Source organism: Durio zibethinus, chromosome 21 (genome assembly GCF_047325235.1).
Source record: "Durio zibethinus cultivar Kanyao isolate XHJ-2024 chromosome 21, ASM4732523v1, whole genome shotgun sequence".
Taxonomy (NCBI): domain Eukaryota; kingdom Viridiplantae; phylum Streptophyta; class Magnoliopsida; order Malvales; family Malvaceae; genus Durio; species Durio zibethinus.
This window is the reverse complement of record NC_143182.1, coordinates 14,174,767-14,192,630: the sequence shown is the minus strand read 5'-3', so window position 1 is coordinate 14,192,630 and position 17,864 is coordinate 14,174,767. Positions and strand designations below refer to the sequence as shown.

The 17,864-nt window shown below is 24.9% G+C and overlaps 1 protein-coding gene and 1 long non-coding RNA gene across 2 annotated transcripts; one reads left to right on the top strand and one right to left on the bottom strand.

The window, feature by feature from the left end:
* Window positions 1-294: 294 nt before the first annotated feature.
* LOC149512929 (uncharacterized) lies at window positions 295-1,108 on the top strand. The gene is made up of 2 exons (XR_016331679.1): window positions 295-744; window positions 876-1,108. It is a non-coding gene; the product is annotated as an uncharacterized LOC149512929 (long non-coding RNA).
* A 1,604-nt stretch (window positions 1,109-2,712) lies between these two features.
* LOC111306266 (uncharacterized) lies at window positions 2,713-3,578 on the bottom strand. The gene is made up of 3 exons (XM_022904169.2): window positions 3,420-3,578; window positions 3,150-3,238; window positions 2,713-3,002 (listed from the first exon to the last, which is right to left on the bottom strand). The coding sequence occupies exons 1-3, from the start codon at window positions 3,441-3,443 to the stop codon at window positions 2,855-2,857; spliced, it is 261 nt and encodes an 86-aa protein (XP_022759904.1). The 5' UTR covers window positions 3,444-3,578; the 3' UTR covers window positions 2,713-2,854.
* Between the last annotated feature and the right edge of the window lie 14,286 nt (window positions 3,579-17,864).

Below are 17,864 nucleotides of genomic sequence, written 5' to 3'. Positions count from 1 at the left end.
TAAGATTTAATTTAAGATTTAAATCATCTACTAATTTGATAAAATTAATATTTTATTTTATTATTTTTAAAAAAATAATTAAATATTTTAATAGTTTGTTAAGATTTTAAAATTTTAATTTTCTAAATTTTATTTAAAATTTTTTATTGAAACAAATAAATAAATAAAATATCAAAAAAATTGACTCAACTTTAGACTAAAAAAGTGGCTTGGAGGCTCAACCTCATCATCTCTACTTCACGTCTCGGCTAAAGACCAATCTCTAGGTTTTCGGGTCTTCTTGCGAGTTTCGAGTCAAGTCAGCAAAACATGCGGATACTCCTAGTTTAATGAAAAGCCCGTTTTACATGGCTTTATAAACAAAAATTTTCCTTTTTTTCCCCAATTTTCTATTTTCACTCTCTCTCTAATTCAATTTTCTCTCATTCTCTCTCTAACCAAAACCCCACAAATTTAAAATGCAAGAGCACTGACCACCGCTCGTTGATGGCCGAATCTCTCTTAACTTTTTATTCATATTCCATTCTCTTTCTTTTTTTACAATCTTTAGCTAGTCCTCTCTAAAACCTGATAAATTCGTGTAGATTTGAGTTCGAAGATTGCAGTTACCTTCTCCAACATCTTCTCATCCACTACTTATACAGTCACCACCTTGAGTTATGTTACTCTCCTTCTTCTTGGCTAATTTTTCAACAAGTTTCGAGTCCCAAAATTGTTTTAAACCACTCAAATCCAAAACCCCAGGTTTGACTTTTCTTTTTCCTCTTTTTACGGTCGATTTACTTCTGAGTTTTGTCTTATGTGTAGCTTCTATGTTTTCTGTCAATTTTGGCTTCTCTACATTGTTGTTGATTATGGTTGTTGATTGCTAGCAGTGATGGTGTTTCGAGTTAATAGGCTTGGTCTATCGATAGTGGCTATGGCAGATGATGGCTGCTGTAAGAAGGCTTGGTACCGTTAACTAGTAGAACTCATGGTTTTTTAGTCTATTGATTTTTTGACTGTACATAACCTTTGTTGAAAATGCTTGCCAGAAACTGTCTCTGTGATTGTTAAGCTTGATTGATAGTGGTAATGAATTAGTTACGTGAAAATTTTTGTTCTTCAACTTGTTGCACAATGGCTGAGAACCTCCATTTTTGCTTGTGTGTGTATGGTGTATGTTTATGTGATAATAGCTAATGGGTGTGGAACCTTGGTAAAGGGGTTTGCTAAGAATTTCGTTGGTGGGTGGCTTCAGGCAATAGTAGGCTAGCTAGGAATTAGTTGCTGGTTGCTGGGTTTTGCTCAATTTTGGTTGCCAATGATTGTTGCCCCCCTCTGTTGATTGTAGATGTTGCTTTTATAAGGATCCAACCTTAACCCAAAAAGAATCCTAGATTAAAAAAACTTCTAATTTTTAATGAGATTTGCATAATCTCCTTGGAGTTCTTATCTCAAAAGTGATTAAGCCAACAAAAACTTCATCACCAGAAGAATTCAATTTGAATACCCTTCAGATTTTCTCCAGGATTTTTTATCTTTAATTTTTTCCCAAAATAAACTGAAATAAAATTAAATTATAGATAAAAATAAAAATAAAACAAATAAAGAAAATGATCATATACTTAGTTTAGGCTCAAGACACAATCCAAACTCAAACAACAAAATCCTTTTCCAAAACCCAAAAGAATGTATAGCTTAAAGCTCAATATTAACCCAAACTAAAAAGGGCCAATCTAAAGCCTTATCAAAAAATTTGATTGACGAATTTTTTCAGGCCCAATATCAATTTAAAGGGAAATCTTAAACAAAATAGAGTGTTTACACTCAACATCTTTTTTTTATTTTTTTATCAAAAATTAAAATTAGATTTAAAGAATGAAATAAAATACACTTATAAATAAAACTTTTGGGACCTTTTGATTTGGACTTAAAAATTAATAATATAATTGAAAATCTAATATCAAATTAAAGCTTAAAGTTTTATAATATTGAAAAGATCTCCAACAAAATAAAATGTTTATACCAATCATAGTAGTTGATTGTCCTATGTTATGCAATCGATTACTCCTTTATTAAGCTTTGTTAATATCTTTCTAGAATACATAGCATAGCATATAGCAATCAATTGCTCTTGTTAAGGCAATCAATTACTCCTATGGTATGTCCTTTTACATTGATTCTTTAAATATAAAATCAATCATTTTGATCATGGAATATTACCCTAAGTAATTTAGATAATTTAAGATGATTACTTTTTAATTAACATTTTTAATATTAAAAAAATATTAGTTCAAATTAAAAATATTAAAAAGGAAAAGTATTTGTTCGAATGAGCCGTCTTGGATTGAGTTGGACTCTAAATAAAATTTTAATATTTTATTATTTAATAATTATATTTTATTTAATTGTAAATTTAAAATATATTTTAAAAATTAATATATTAATATAAAATTTTAATATTTTAATAATAATTTAAATTAGACGAGTTAAAATGGATTCAATAGACTTTTGATTTCAATAGACTGAAAAGTCGGCCAATAAACATAGTTTTAGAAGTGACAAAGTCAATCAGGCCAGACCCGATAAGATCAAATATCATTTCAAGCTCCAATGTCTCAAAGTTTAAGCTGGTAAGAAAGGAAGCGTTTTCGTTCAAGCAGCAAAGACCCATAATGCAATTACCTTTTACATTTTGGATAATATTATATTTTGATTAGAAAAGACATATATTAAAACATCGATGAGAATATCAATATATTACATTAAGATAACAAGAAAACCTTTGTCGTATAAATTCCTCGAAACCAAAAAGAAAGGGAAACTGAGGACTATCCATAATAAAAATTCATACAATAGCTTGACGTCAGGATCATTTATCTTCAGAGAAGAAATGGTTAATGGCAGGCATGACTTCTGGAGGGCGGGTTCGGAGGAATTTGCGAAGTCCATGTTCAGCATATTTTTCTCCTTCCTCATAGTTTTCTAGCACTGCCTTGCTACGGTCAGATTTATTGATTCTGCAATTTTTGTAATTTGTAAGAACATATGTGGCTGATGGAATAAATACTTTAATTGCATTAATCAAGTTATCATTGAAAAGGGACAAATATATTTTTATCCATTAAAACATGAGATTTTGATTTGAAAGTTTCAAAAAATTTTACCTGACTGCAGGATTTAGGAAAACATTTCTGGTAAGTTGAAAGATGCACATACTTGTTACAAATGTCATGGCTCCTAGTAGGGGATACACCTGAATATATAAATACATCAATCAAAGAATATAAAAATAAAAATAAAAAATAAAGTAACAATTTTTGCATAGGAAAATTAATTAAATCATGACATTAACAAATACAGTGCGGTCTAATAAACATTTTCAAATAAAGTTAAATAGGATCTTAGTATTTGGCGCCATTTTGCCTACTCCTTACCTCTGGCTTCATCCAACGCCCCATCAGAAAATCTTTTCTTCTTCTTCTTCTCTTCCCTAATGAAAACAAACCTTAAACACTTTACAAAAAAAGGTCGATTTGTTGGATCTACAAGGCCGACTTTGCAGATTTCTGTTTGAAATTCAATTTCAATCCAATTTGAGTATTTATAGTATTAATTTAATATGAAAGGGCCAGCCTAGGAAGATGTTTCCCTGGCTAAGCGTGTATTAATCTCATTTCAGTGGGCTATACATTTAACATTTTGACTTAACCCTCAAAGGCCGAAAACCAGGTGCTTTAGCCTCTTGTTTTCTTGAGTTGGAAACTTTGGAATAACCCTTTTTTTAGCCTTATTAGGTTGACAAGTTTTGCGTTTGATTTGTAGGACTTCGAAGAATGTTCTGATTCTCTTGGAACTCATCCAATAAGAAAAGTTTTTTTTTTTTTTTTTTTTTTTGTTTTTTCTTGGTAATGACTCTGCAGATTTTTGTTTTTTTTTTTGTTTTTCTTATGGACAACATTTTTTTATGTGTTTTCGCAAACTTACACATCATTATAACATGTTACTTTTTTTATTTTAAAAAAGATGCTAAACTTGTTTGTTTCAACAAAGAATAATCAATATTCTAGCTTATCTCTAACATCTCTTATTTTTTAATTTAAAGAAAAAAAATGCAGCTATCAATGATTTTATTGTTTCATGATAATACTTTTTTTTCTCTCGTTTAGCCTTATCTAATGAAGGGATTATAATAGATTTTTTTTTTTAAATTCATATGAGGGCAAAGTCCTTCAAATATAATTGATTTCTTCACTTTCCTTCAAAATATGTTAAAAATTCACAAGTTTACTCATGAAAATAACTTGTATATATTTAATTCAAAAAAAAGGAAAACAGAAGGCTGCATTTTTGTGGTAAAATTCTTGCCAATTTATCTTAGGTCAATTTCCCCTTTCAAGTCGTTTTTATGTTTGTGTGTATATATATCTATATTAAAAGAAGGCATATAACTCAATTTGGGTTTTTCTTTAGCCAGAGCTCAGTTTGTAATTTATGTTGCCAATATATTTCTGCTAGTTTTCTCAGACAAATAAAAGGAAATATTTTGAGGGCAAACTGTGTGGTAACAATTGCGTAGAACTGTCAATAGGAACCTAAGTTTTGGACTGCAATTCAAATTTTAATGGCATAAATCTATAAATAAGACTAGTTGAGGCCAATTTCTAAGGCTCATATATTGTTAGGGCTAGGCCTAAACTTGGGCATTGACTAATCAGTAATGTTCCATTTAAATCTAACTTCTATTTTTTTTGGCTAGAAATCTAAATAGGAAAATAATTATATCAAATATACTAATAGAAAGCTTTTTAACTTCACCTCTAGAATTAATAGAATGATATATAATTTTATTTTTTATTTAAAAAATTTAAAAAATAAAACATATGTAATCATGTTAACCCGTTTTATAAAATTAAAAAACTTTATTATTAATATATCAAATAATTTTTCATTAGACAAGCCTTTCTTACAATTTAAAAAAAATAATAAATAAATAAACCTTTCTTACTATAGCTTCGCTTCCATTGCATTAGAAAGTGTGTTTTATAATTGAATCCCTATTGAACTTTCAAATTAATTAACGTATATCAATAGTAAGTTGAATAATCAAGAAATTAAAATACAACACATAATTAAAAATGACTATTTTAGTATAGAGTGCTCATGTTATTAATTTGATTTTCAGTGCTAAATTCATGCATGATCAGATAATAATTTTTAATTATGTGTCGCATCTTAACTTACGATTGACAAGCCTTTCAAAAAAAAAAAAAAACTTACAATTAACTAACGTAATAAGTAGTACTTATATACTAATTTCTAGTTTTAGTCGTATTCATTTTCTATAAATTGGGATCTTAATAGCCTTAACCAATTTATCTGCCAGCCCAATCTCTTGAGGAGAAAGTTTCATTGTCAACAATTTTAATATTGAGCTTATTATGTCGTTAATTTCCTTTTTGTAAAATGAAGCAATAGATTTTGCATGAATGATGTGAAAGCTAAGATAGCAATGGAGTGATTAACTTTTGTTTCTTTCCCAACTGATGACTGATGATTACTTTGAACTTTTAAGCTTAAAAAAGGGTAAAAATCACTCAAAATTTTGAGATTTACTGAACATTTGGTGAAATTTTTATTACTATTTGTTCTTACTATTAAAAATTGTTTGCTTCTAAAAAAAAATTTGTTTGAACAATGCATAAAAGACTCTTATTTTAGCAAATGTATGAAGTTGACGTACTCCAACTCCCAAGATTTTAAAAATGTTAAGGCAGCCAAATAAATTGAATCTCAAATAAATTAATTTAGCATTAAATTTGAGTTCTCATTGTTATCTCAAATGAATTAATAATGTTGATGTTCAAATTTTTCAATAACGGTACATCAAAGAACATACAAAATAAAGAAATTGGAGTTGATATGCTGAAACGAGTTTCAATATTTAAATTAATATTTCTTAGATAAAGAGAAATAAAATAAATGAAAAAGTAAATTAAGAAAAGAATGAATTCATGGAGACCACCTTAATGTTATATATATATAAAATATGAAAATTATCATGTATATTACTTTTTAGGTAATTTATAGACATGGAAAAAAAAAAGGTATTTTAATAGAATCTTGAAGACAATATATATGATTGTAAACCAATCAAAGCAGAGTAAGTGCTTATAATTGGTTTGATAAGTGCTGGTGCTTTACCTCTTTGAGATTTTCAGTTTCACCAATGGCCTTTTGGAAACCATGGTTGGATTTGGGAGGGTTCCTTCTTGGCATTTAGTTCCTCTCCAAAAGCTAAGAGATGATGGGGGGCACTATAAACTAAACAAAGAAATGCAAAAGACTGCGGAAAGAGAAATGGATGTGAGAAATTTTACTGTTGAAGCATTGGAATGATTTGTTGGATTGTCTTTTTTATAAGAAGGGAACTGACTACTTGTCCCTACACTGTTTACTTGCCTCTAACTCAAACTCTTCCTTCTGAATTCTACAAAAACGTGGGAATAAAATCAAAGCTTTTGAATTATAATGATTTCTTGTAGCATTCATTTTCTCATGCACATTTTTCATTCTTTCCTAGTTCTTTTTACTATACAAATGTTCAAAGACCATGGTTCCAATGGATAGTTATATCATCTATCATTTGAACTTAGAAAATATTAGTTGTAATCGATCTTAATATTTTTCTAAATTTTTAAATTAATAAATTTAATTTTAGACATATAATTTTTATTAATTTATCTAAGTTTAATTTAAATCAACTATAATTAAAAATAAAATTTATGTAAAATTAAATTACTTAAAATTTTAAAATTTTGATTTCAAAAGTGTTAAACACATACATAAATAATTCAATTAAACCATAAATAAAACTTATTTTACTATATATATCATGGACTAAAAAATAAAAATATCTTAAAATTATTGACTTAATATATATAGTATATATTTATTTAATTTAGTTTTAATGCTTGTATTCGTATAAAAAGTTATTATTTTAACTTATTATTATGTATTAAACTACTGATAGTAAATTAAAAATATTTACTCATTTTTATCACGTCGTTTACACTTGAACTTTTTTTTTCTTTCTCTAACTTACAAATTATATAATCTAGCATAAATTATGATTACTTTCTTTTCTAATATGCATAAATAAATGATAACATAGTAATAAATAATTAATAACTTAATAATTAATCATTAATCATTAAAAATTTAAATGTAATCATTATAACTTAGTAATAATCATCGATAACTTAGTACTAAATTAGAGATAATTTAGTAGTAAATGAATGATAATTTAGTAATTAATAATTGGTAACTTTTAGTAAATCAATTATAATATAATTATAAATGCATAACAACATAGTACTAAATCAAAGATAACTTTAAAAAATAAATGATAACTTAGTAATTAATTATTGATAACTTAGTAACAAATCAATAATAACTTAATAATATTTTAATAGCAAATCAATTTTAGTTTAATAGTAATTAATTTATAGTAGTAAATAATGAATAACTTAGTAGTAAATCAATTATAAATTAATAATAATTAATTAATAAGTTAATAGTTAATTATTGAAAACTTAAAAGTATATTAGAATAACTTAGTAATAAATTATTGATAACATAATAGTTAATTAATGATACCTCAATAGTAAATCATGCATAATTTAATATAATCAATAATAACTTGATAGTGAATCATAAATAATTTAGTGACAAATTGATGATAATTTTGTAATATAAATTAAAAATTAAGTAATAAATCAATGATAACACAGTAGTATAGGTCTATTAAAAATTTAACTCATATATTAATGGGTCATGCAAGACCGGCACTATTATTTAACATGTCAGCACGACCCATGAAAACTAAAAATATAATCTAGAATGGTGCATGGCCAATAGCCTTCATACGTCGTGCCTAGCATGGCACTATTCTTCATTCAATATCGAGCTAAGTACAACCCATTAATAGTTTTTTAAATTTTTATCATAATTTTAGGAATTTAAAAAAAATTTCAACTATATTTAAAAACTAATATATGAAATTAGTAAGTGAAGAATATAATTCACATGGTTTAACAAAATATCTATATTTACTAGTAAAGGTTAAAAGAATCCACCAAAATAATATGTGGAAATTACCAAATACTAATATTACATATTTAAATTTTAAAAAATGGATATACATTATTATTTTATTTCTCATTTTCTCCATATGATGATTCATTTATATAATATCTTTTGTCTTATTCTTGTTTTTTTTATAATCAATTTTTAAGTAATAGAGATAGTTTTAGAAAATGACAAATCAAAATAAAAAAATTGTAATTTTATATACTAATATTTTAAATATTTTATAAATATATTTATTGATACAATTTAATTTCTATAAGTTGCTAACACATAAAATTTCAAAAAGGTAAAAAAAATTCATCATATGATAAGAGTAACATATATAAAATACAATTAAGGATCAATATACTAAACTTATTTATAACATTTATAGGTTGACACAACATGGCATATTAGTGCTTGTGTGCCATGTCATGCCAACTCATGTACCACGTGCTGAGATTGAGCTTTGATGAGTCATGTTGTGCCGGCCCAATGGATCCAAAATCTCTAATCCAATACAACACAAGTATATGAAGTGTGCTTGGCACAACCCAAGATTATAGCACTAAATCGTGCCAAGCAAAGCCCATACCTTGTCAAATTGTGAAATGTCATTAGTTGCCAAGCCCAATTGACAATACTACATAATAGTAAATATATAAAAATATAATAATAAATCATTGATAATTTATTAGTAAATTAATAATTTAGTAGTAAATCACTAATAATGTAGTAGTAAATTACTAATAACTTAGTTGTAAATTAATGATAATTTAGTAGTAAATTATTTAATTATTAATAATTTTTTAGTAAATCATCAGTAAATTAATTAGTAAATCAATTATAATTTAATAATAAATCATTAATAACCTAATGATAAATCATCAACAGTTTAATAGTAAATCATTTATAATTTAATAATAGATTATTCATGAATTAGTAATAAATCATTGATAATTTAGTAGTAAAAATAACTAATAACTTAATTATCAATCATTGATATCTAAAGTTACCAAAGATTGAACCCTAATTACCAGCAGAAACAAAGTTAAAACTTTCATTTTAGGACTATTATAAGCCTACCATAAATCTATTCAATGAAAAATTAGTGAAAAAAATTCTAAACTTGAATAAAACAATAATGTTATTATATATAAAAAAAATTATCTCATATATTATTAGTGAACTCTTAAATTTATGTTTCGTTATTATAAATGCATAACAACATATTAGTAAATCAATGATAGGTAAATAAAAAATAAGTGATAATTTAGTGATTAATAATTGATAACTTAATATAAATCAATGATAGTTTAATAGTAAATTAATGATAATTTGAAAGTAAATCAATTTTAGTTTACTCGTAATTAATTGATAAACTTAGTAGTAAATAAAAAATAAGTTGGTAGTAAATTAATGATAATTTAGAAGTTAATTGTTAAAACTTAAAAGCAAATCAATATAACTTAGAAATAGTTAATCATAAAAAACTTAATGGTTAATAAATGATAACATAATAGTAAACTTTGAATAATTTAATATAAATAAGTGACAACTTGATAATGATTCATAGTTAATTTAGCAATAAATCTGTGATGATTTTATAATAAATAATCGAAAACTAGGTAGTAAATCAATATTACATACTAGTAAATGCATAATAATATAATAGCAAATCATTGATAATTTAGATATAAATTATTAATAATTTAGTAGTAAATCACTAATAACTTAGTGTAGACACCTAATTTCGTCTGAGTAGAACTTGGCTAGTTGTGAGTTTCTTTAATTCTAACCAAGTTCAAATCCAACATTTTTTAAATTTTGACAAGTTTTCAAAATCTATTTAGGACCAATTTGACCCAAAATGCCATAAGATCAAACTTTGTCAAATAAGGTCATAGTTGGTCAAAGTTAGTAAATCAAATTAAATTAAGTCAATCTTTTAAAATTCATAACCAAATGGGATTGATAAGGCTAAGAATTAATTTTTGTGATTTTAATACACTGAAAACTTTGATTGCATTTCGAGAAGGATAAAATTATCGAAATGCCCTTTATAAGTATTTTTATAATTTGACCTTCTTAAAGTTGGATTTTTGTAAAATTTTCAATCACATTTAAATATTATTTTATAATTTTTGATACATTGAAAATTTTGATCGTATCCCGAGAAGTGTGAAATTACCAAAATAACCTTAAGGGTATTTTTATAATTTGACATTTTCGAAGTTAGTTTTTCGTGAAACACTCTAGATCATAGTTTTATTTTTATTTTATGATTTTAAGTGTATTAAAAACCTTGATTGTACCTTGAAATGTGTGAAATTACTAAAATACCTTTAAGGGGTATTTTGGTAATTTGACTTTTTCGAGGTTAGTTTTTCATGAAATGCTTTAAATAATTTTTTCATATTATTTTATAATTTTTGGTATATTGAAAACCTTTATTGCACCTTAGAAGGTTAAAATTATCAAAATATCTTTTTAGGGGTATTATCACGCACCAAACCCAAAGATTTAAAATATAACAACGCCACATACTTATGAGACGAATCTCATAAGCATGCAAGGCAATAGATATTGAATTAAATCAAAATCTTCAATAACTTCCAAAATGCTTTATAGAATTTCAAGTCGTCAAAATTATTCCAATCACAAGTTACTTGAATGCATCAAAATTCTTACTAACAATTCTTTTAAGATCACTAATAAAATACTCACTTTAAAAGCTATATCAAGTTAAGGACAAATGCTAATCTTGCTAATCCAAGTTGTTGAAAAAATTAAGCCTCTAAAGATAAAAACATCGAAATATGCAAAAAAAAAAAAGTAAAAAAAATTAAAGGAATAAATACGATGACTTAGCAAGTAATTGACATTCCCTCAATTGGATTAAGCATACTACAAAACATTTAGGCCAAATATTAACTAAATGATCAAAAATATTTTAGGTAATCTTGTATTCACAAACATATTTTCACAAATCATATTCTCAAAATCAGATTTTCAGATTATGAAGCAAAATAAAATCTCACAAAATTATAAATTTTATTAGTTTCTCGTAACATACTACAACCACATTTAACCCATGTAACATAAGTCAAAATCAAAACCAAAATTATGGTTAACTCATTAATGCAATGGGACAGAAGTATATCAAAAGTAACTAGGTAGTTGCATTGAACAATCATAAATTGTTAGTGTAATGAGACAAAACAAAAATCATAGTAACCTTTTTAAAGCAATGGGCAAAAGTATATCATTAGAGGTATGATGAACAAAAACCACTATTCTCAATGATTGTATGGTTCGAAATCGATGTTGATATCACAAAGTACATGTCAACATGGCTAACAATAACCCCTATCGACAAAGTCAAAACATAGCCATATTAAGAGACAATATCAGAATATATTTTCAGATTACCCAAAATAGACAAAACTAATATTCATATACTTTCTCAAACATAATTTGTATATAATAAAGTTCACATATCATTCTAAAGCAAAATTTCATATTGAAAAATGCTGTGGATGTATGAATATATCATTATAAAATCATATTCGAAGATCAAAGAAATAACAAAATCATATCCAAATTCATAACAAAAAAATTCTATATATATACATTTTGGATGCTCAACCCGATTTACAAAACAAATGGAAAAAATAATATACATTATTAACTTTAAACAATATACATTATTAACTCTAAACATACTAAGGTTAATTTTTAGGGTCATAAAGACCAAAGGAAGATCAAGTCACTTACCTGAACTTGCTAATGACTGCAGTCAAAGAACAAAGCATTCAAAACCACTCATAATCTATTAATCCAACAACATTCAGAGTCACAAACTAAAACTTATCCATTATCAAAATAATTACATGGCTTTTTTGGGGGACATTTTAAGGTATTTATGGTGTAAAAACCTTTTTCATTAATTAAAATTAATTCTAAATATATATATCTTAGAAAAAAGGATTTTATCTCATGATGTTTAAAAGAATACCAAAATATTGAAGGACTAAAATAATAGGCTAAAACCCAAAATCAATATTGAATATAGTATTTAGATGAGATAAACCATGACATTACTTTAAATTTAGCTTTGTAAAACTTCCTAAGAAAAATCAGATTTTTTTTTTTTTTTTTTGTAAATTGACAACTTAAAGATAAATTTGCAAAATATATTAATTCATGCAAATTTTGAATAAAATTTATTCAATCAAAATGTATATTGTTTACAACAACTTAGATCAATTAAAAGCAAAAATAATTTTTAAAATAATTTAAAACTAATTTTTATAAGTTCTTGAAATTCTAGATTTTTAATCATTTACCCTACCCTACTTTGAACACTGGTATCTAATACATTATATTAAATCCAAAGGTGCAACCAATACTAATTCAACGTTCACATGTAATACTATAATTTAAATTTTTGTTTCATTTAAAAAGACTCCAGAATCATAAGTTTCGAAAACCTAATTTTGAAAATCATCACAAAAATGCCCAAAATTTATGGGTTTCAAAACTATTTGACAATCTGTAGGGCTTCAGTTCTTTTAGCACAAAAACCTTTTGATTGAGCCACTTATACCAAAATCAAGATTATATTTCATATTACAAAAACCTTTAAAGAATAGAAAAAAAAAGTTACTGGAAAGTGAAGTTCTGGTGACCCAAAGTTAGGCTACTAGATTTGTTAAATACCAATTTGTTTCAACTTAAAAAAAAAATTGTAACTTCTAAAATATACAATGAAATGAAGAGCTACAAAATCCATTGAAAAGGTCTTGAAGAGACCTCTTCATATATACCAAATATGCTGTCGAAAAACCACTAGAATGTTGCTAGAAGATTAAAAAGTTTGAAGCACAAAGTTGGATTATGAAGAAAACTAACAAAATACTAAAATTTTCATGAAAGACGAAGTTTAATCTTACTTTAGAACTTTATATGCAGCCTTTGAATCTTAAGATGGAAACCTCCATTTGATTGTCACTCTCTATTTTTTTTTTTGGGAATTGTTTAGTTTTAGTTTTTTCTTTTCTTTTCGGTTTGAAAAAAAAAATGTACACAGATAAGATTAAATCTGGTAATTACACTACGACCCTTAAAAGTGTTTATTATTCAAAACATTCCTTGTTGCCAAAATTATCTAAAATTTATTTTTTCAATTTAATCCCTTTCATAGATTCATCCAACAACATACCAAAATTTAAAACACCTAAGGTAAAATAAAATAAAATATTATTTTTATAATATAAAAACTAATATAACAAAAAAATTTGAGAGTGATATTACAAGTATTTTCATAATTTGACATTTTCAATGTTAGTTTTCCATTAAAACTTTTAGATCTTATATGATATTATTTTAAGATTTTTGGTGCTTTAAAATCATAAAACCATGAATGATCCTATTTTATAGGTCTGCAAAAGAATTGCACAAAATGACAAAACTTTCTAATAGTGGGCAAAATGATATTTTCACATAGTTCCAACAACATTAAAAATACAATATTTGGCTATGAATATTTTGAGTTTTGAGATGATCTTAAGAGGTTGAATCTAATAGTGAAAGATGGTTTCTTACAAAATAAACAAAGAAGAAAAGATATCTATTAGATGAGTACATCTAAAGGCTAGCAAGAATTTTGCATAACCTTTTTATATGACATTTAAGGCTAAAGAAAAAGGGAAGGAGACAGCTTATAATGTGAAAAAAGTAAGCAAAAAAAAAAGTAAAAAAATTTGAGAAGAGCTTTGTAAAGGTTTAATTTCTATTATCTTTTTTCATTGCATTTCAAAGCATTTTATATCATTTTTCATAGTTTTCTTATTATTTAACCTCTAATTTTTTTATTTTATTTTTAATGAGAAAATCTATAGTTACTTATCTCCATAGCTTCAAACTTGATCCAAGAATTCAACCAACTAATCAATAGTTTAGTTTGAACCAAAAGACATCGAGGAAAGCAAATAAATCCGCCATTGTTATAGCCATTGAAAGTTCGGCCAAGTATCATTCCACCATGACCAAACCTCCTCTTGGTTTACCTTGGTTGTTTTTCTTGCTTTAAATAATGTATATGAATGATTTGAGTGTTACACTATATGTTTAATGCATGTTTGTTGATTGTTTTAGTGAGTTTGTATGTGGTGTTTGGCTAATATTCGTGTTTTCATGGTTTCCTTTTTAATTAGTTTATTACGTATTTGATAAAATTTCGTTCATGATAAAAATGCCTTTATATCATAGTATTATAAAGTTTTGATGCATGTTCTAACTAAATAAGGTGATGAAAGAGTTCTGGAAGAGTTCTGGAAAAGTTCTGGAATGCCATGAGAGCATTCGGCCAAGCTCTTCGTGTTTTGGTCGAACTTCCTTCCCATGCTTAATGGCTAAATGTTGCTTGTTTTTTATGTGTTTGCTTGTGTTTTTAACTTGTTATTCAAGTTTTTTACATGTTTGATGAAATTCTCAACAAATAAAAATATTAGATTAGTAGACTTTTTGGTGATTTATCTTGTTGCATGTAGTTTAATTCAAAAAAGAAAATGGTGGAATATTGTCTTTAAATTTTTTAAAACCTTTGATATTTGATTCATTTTGACCATATTGTGGCATGAATGTTTAGTTTGTAATATATTTGTAATTATACCTAACTTTGTAATGTATTTATTTTCATACATGTCCTATGAATTAAAGTTTGCATTTTTATTAATAGCATTTTTGTTATTTTTGTAACATCCATTTTTCATGCAAAACCCTAAACTCAAATTATAAACCCTAAACCTAAACTCTAAACCTAAACCCTAAGCTGTAAACTTAAATCCTAAATCTTAAACTTAAAACTGTAAACACTAAACCCAAACCACAAAATCTAAATCCCAAATCTAAACCCTAAACTTTAAACCCTAGATCCTAAACTAATCCCAGACCCTAAACTAACCTTCAAACCCTAAAACCAACTTCATCATATTCAAGCATTTGCATTTTATTTTATTATTACATGCATTTTTAAATTGTAATGCATTTGTATTTTGTCATTCATATTTAATTATCATGCATACATCATATATTATTATTGTGTTCATGCATAATGTATAGGTTTTATAAATAAGGTTTCTTTTTCATAAAAAAATATTTTAAAATAAGATGATATCTCAAGTAAGAACGACCTTTGAGAATCTGACCTAAAAATAGAAAGACTTTTAATGATTATTATTTACGTGAGGTATTATCTCAGTTTTGTAGGATAATTTGAAAATTTCTTAGTTAAAGATTTTTTAAAATTCTACCTAAATATAAGAGAGTAAAAAAAGTGTGTTGATGCTTACGATATTTTTATCTTGATCAAAAATAAATTGTTTTGCTTTTAAAAAAATAAAAATGATTTGTTTTAAAAAAAAAAAAAGATTAGATTTTTGGAATAAACAAAGAAATTAATTTCTAAACATTAAAAATAGGATTATTTTCACCAAAGTCTAAGGATAACATTCATTCAATTGTTACCATCTTTGATGGATGTTATGGAAGGTGCTAATCCTTCCTCACATGTGACTAATTCTTAAACTTAACTCTATTTTTCGCAAACCATATAATGTTCTTTTAATAAACTTTAAACTCTTTAAAATGTTTTATTAAAAGGATAAAATTTTTAAGTAGTCAATCATACCCTAAAAAAAAATCATTAATAATTTTGTAGTAAATCATTGATAAATTAATAATAAACCAATTATAACTTTATAACAAATAATCAATAACTTAGTAGTAGATCATTAACAATTTAGTGGTAAATCAGTTATAACTTAATAGTAAATCATTCATAAATTAGTAATAAATCAATGTTATTATAACTTAATAGTAAATCATTCATAAATTAGTAATAAATCAATGTTAATTTAGTAGTAAATCATTAGTAATGTTGTAATCTATCATTAATAACTTAGTAGTAAATCATTGATAACATAATAGTAAATCAATGATAACTTAATTGTCAATCATTAATAATTTTGTTTATACTTGAAGTTGTCAAGAATTAAATCTTGATTATTAACAAAAACAAAGTTAGAAATTTTATCTTAAGAGATTAGGATAAACCTACTATAAACCTATTTAATAAAAAAATTTATGAAAAAAAAATTCTAAAATCGAATGAAACAATAATGTTATTATATTAAAAAAAAATATCTTATATTGGAATTGAACTTGCACTTTCTTACAAGAATTCATTGTTAAATATATGATGACATAAATTTTATTAATAATTAATAAAAGTATAACATAAGTTACCAAAAGATTACTAAAATTACATCAAGAGTTTACTAAAATTTTATTAAAGATTCTCAAAATTGTATTAATGGTTATCAAAATTATATCATAAATTAACAAAATTGTATTGAAAGTTATCAAAATTTTATAAAAAATTATCAAAATCAAAATTATATAAAAAATTATCAAAATTTACTTATATTATATCAAAATTAAAATTAAATTTTTAATATTTAATATTATTATAATATTATAAAAAATTATTTATTGAAATAAATTTTTAGAGATAAAAATTACATCTGCAACATGCATATGTCAAAAACTAATATATATATATATATATATCTACATTAATGAATTGCATTATAGTTTTCTTATTCTTTCACTTTAATTTCTTATCATACAATTATTTCTTCTAGCCCTAGATTAATTAGTGGCAAAATTAGTAAAAAATTCTAATGATCGGTTGTTATGTTTTTTTATTTGATTGAGGCCTAAGATTCAAATCTCGACTCCTTTATACCTCCCTTTATGTACCTGAAAAAATATGCACAAAAAGTCTTCATATTTCTTATTCATTATTATGTGAGATCAATAAAAGACTTGAGTGATTAAATGATTGAAGCAACCGTCAAATCTTGCTTTATGGAATTTTATACTTAAATTTTGATCATGTACGAGCAAACAGTATAAGACCAAAATCCAAGCTACCTATCACTTTTTTTTAAAAATTTTTTCCTATTTTTGTCAAATTTTTAAAAATATTTAATAAATAGTTTTTATAAATTTTATTTTTTAAAATGGTACCCATTTATGTCAAATTTTTTTATTATTTTTTCAAGATTTTAATTTTATTTTTTATGTGATCCATTTAATTTTCAGGGCATGTTGCGTATTTACTTGTCTTCTATTATTTTTTATTATGTATATTTAATAAATTTTTTTAGATTTAAATTTTTTTTTGTCTCATCGATCTAATGGTATGTCATGTGTTAAGTTATTTTTTTTTTTAATCTCTTTTTTCTTTTTTTATCATTTTTTTCTGTTTACTTATTTTTCTTTTTAAATATTTATACATTTTCACAATATTTTACCTTGAAACAGGTTGAGTATGTATTTTGTCATTTTATTTTCAAATAATATGCCTTAAGATGGGTTTAAATTTTTATAAAGAAATGAATTCAAATCGGAAGTATATTTAGGATGTTTTATCTTAAGCTATTTTGATGTATTTATAAAAATTTATATTTTATTATTTATTTAATTTTATACATATATGGTCATATTTAGTGCATAGAATGATAAATTAAATAGTATGATAATTATTTTATATTATGTTTGGTTTATATATAATTGAAAAGAACAGGATTATGAAAAGAATTATCATCTTCTTGGTATAAGATGATTCAATCATCCCAAAATGAATATGATTATTTTTAATTCATGGGACTAAATTTAAATAT

Excerpts from the sequence above, each read along its gene's own strand:
- LOC111306266 (XM_022904169.2), bottom strand. The coding sequence starts at position 3,443 with ATGGGGCGTTGGATGAAGCCAGAG. Across the intron at positions 3,239-3,419 it reads GGCGTTGGATGAAGCCAGAG|GTGTATCCCCTACTAGGAGC; the intron begins GTAAGGAGTAGG and ends TTATATATTCAG. Across the intron at positions 3,003-3,149 it reads TTCCTAAATCCTGCAGTCAG|AATCAATAAATCTGACCGTA; the intron begins GTAAAATTTTTT and ends CAAAAATTGCAG.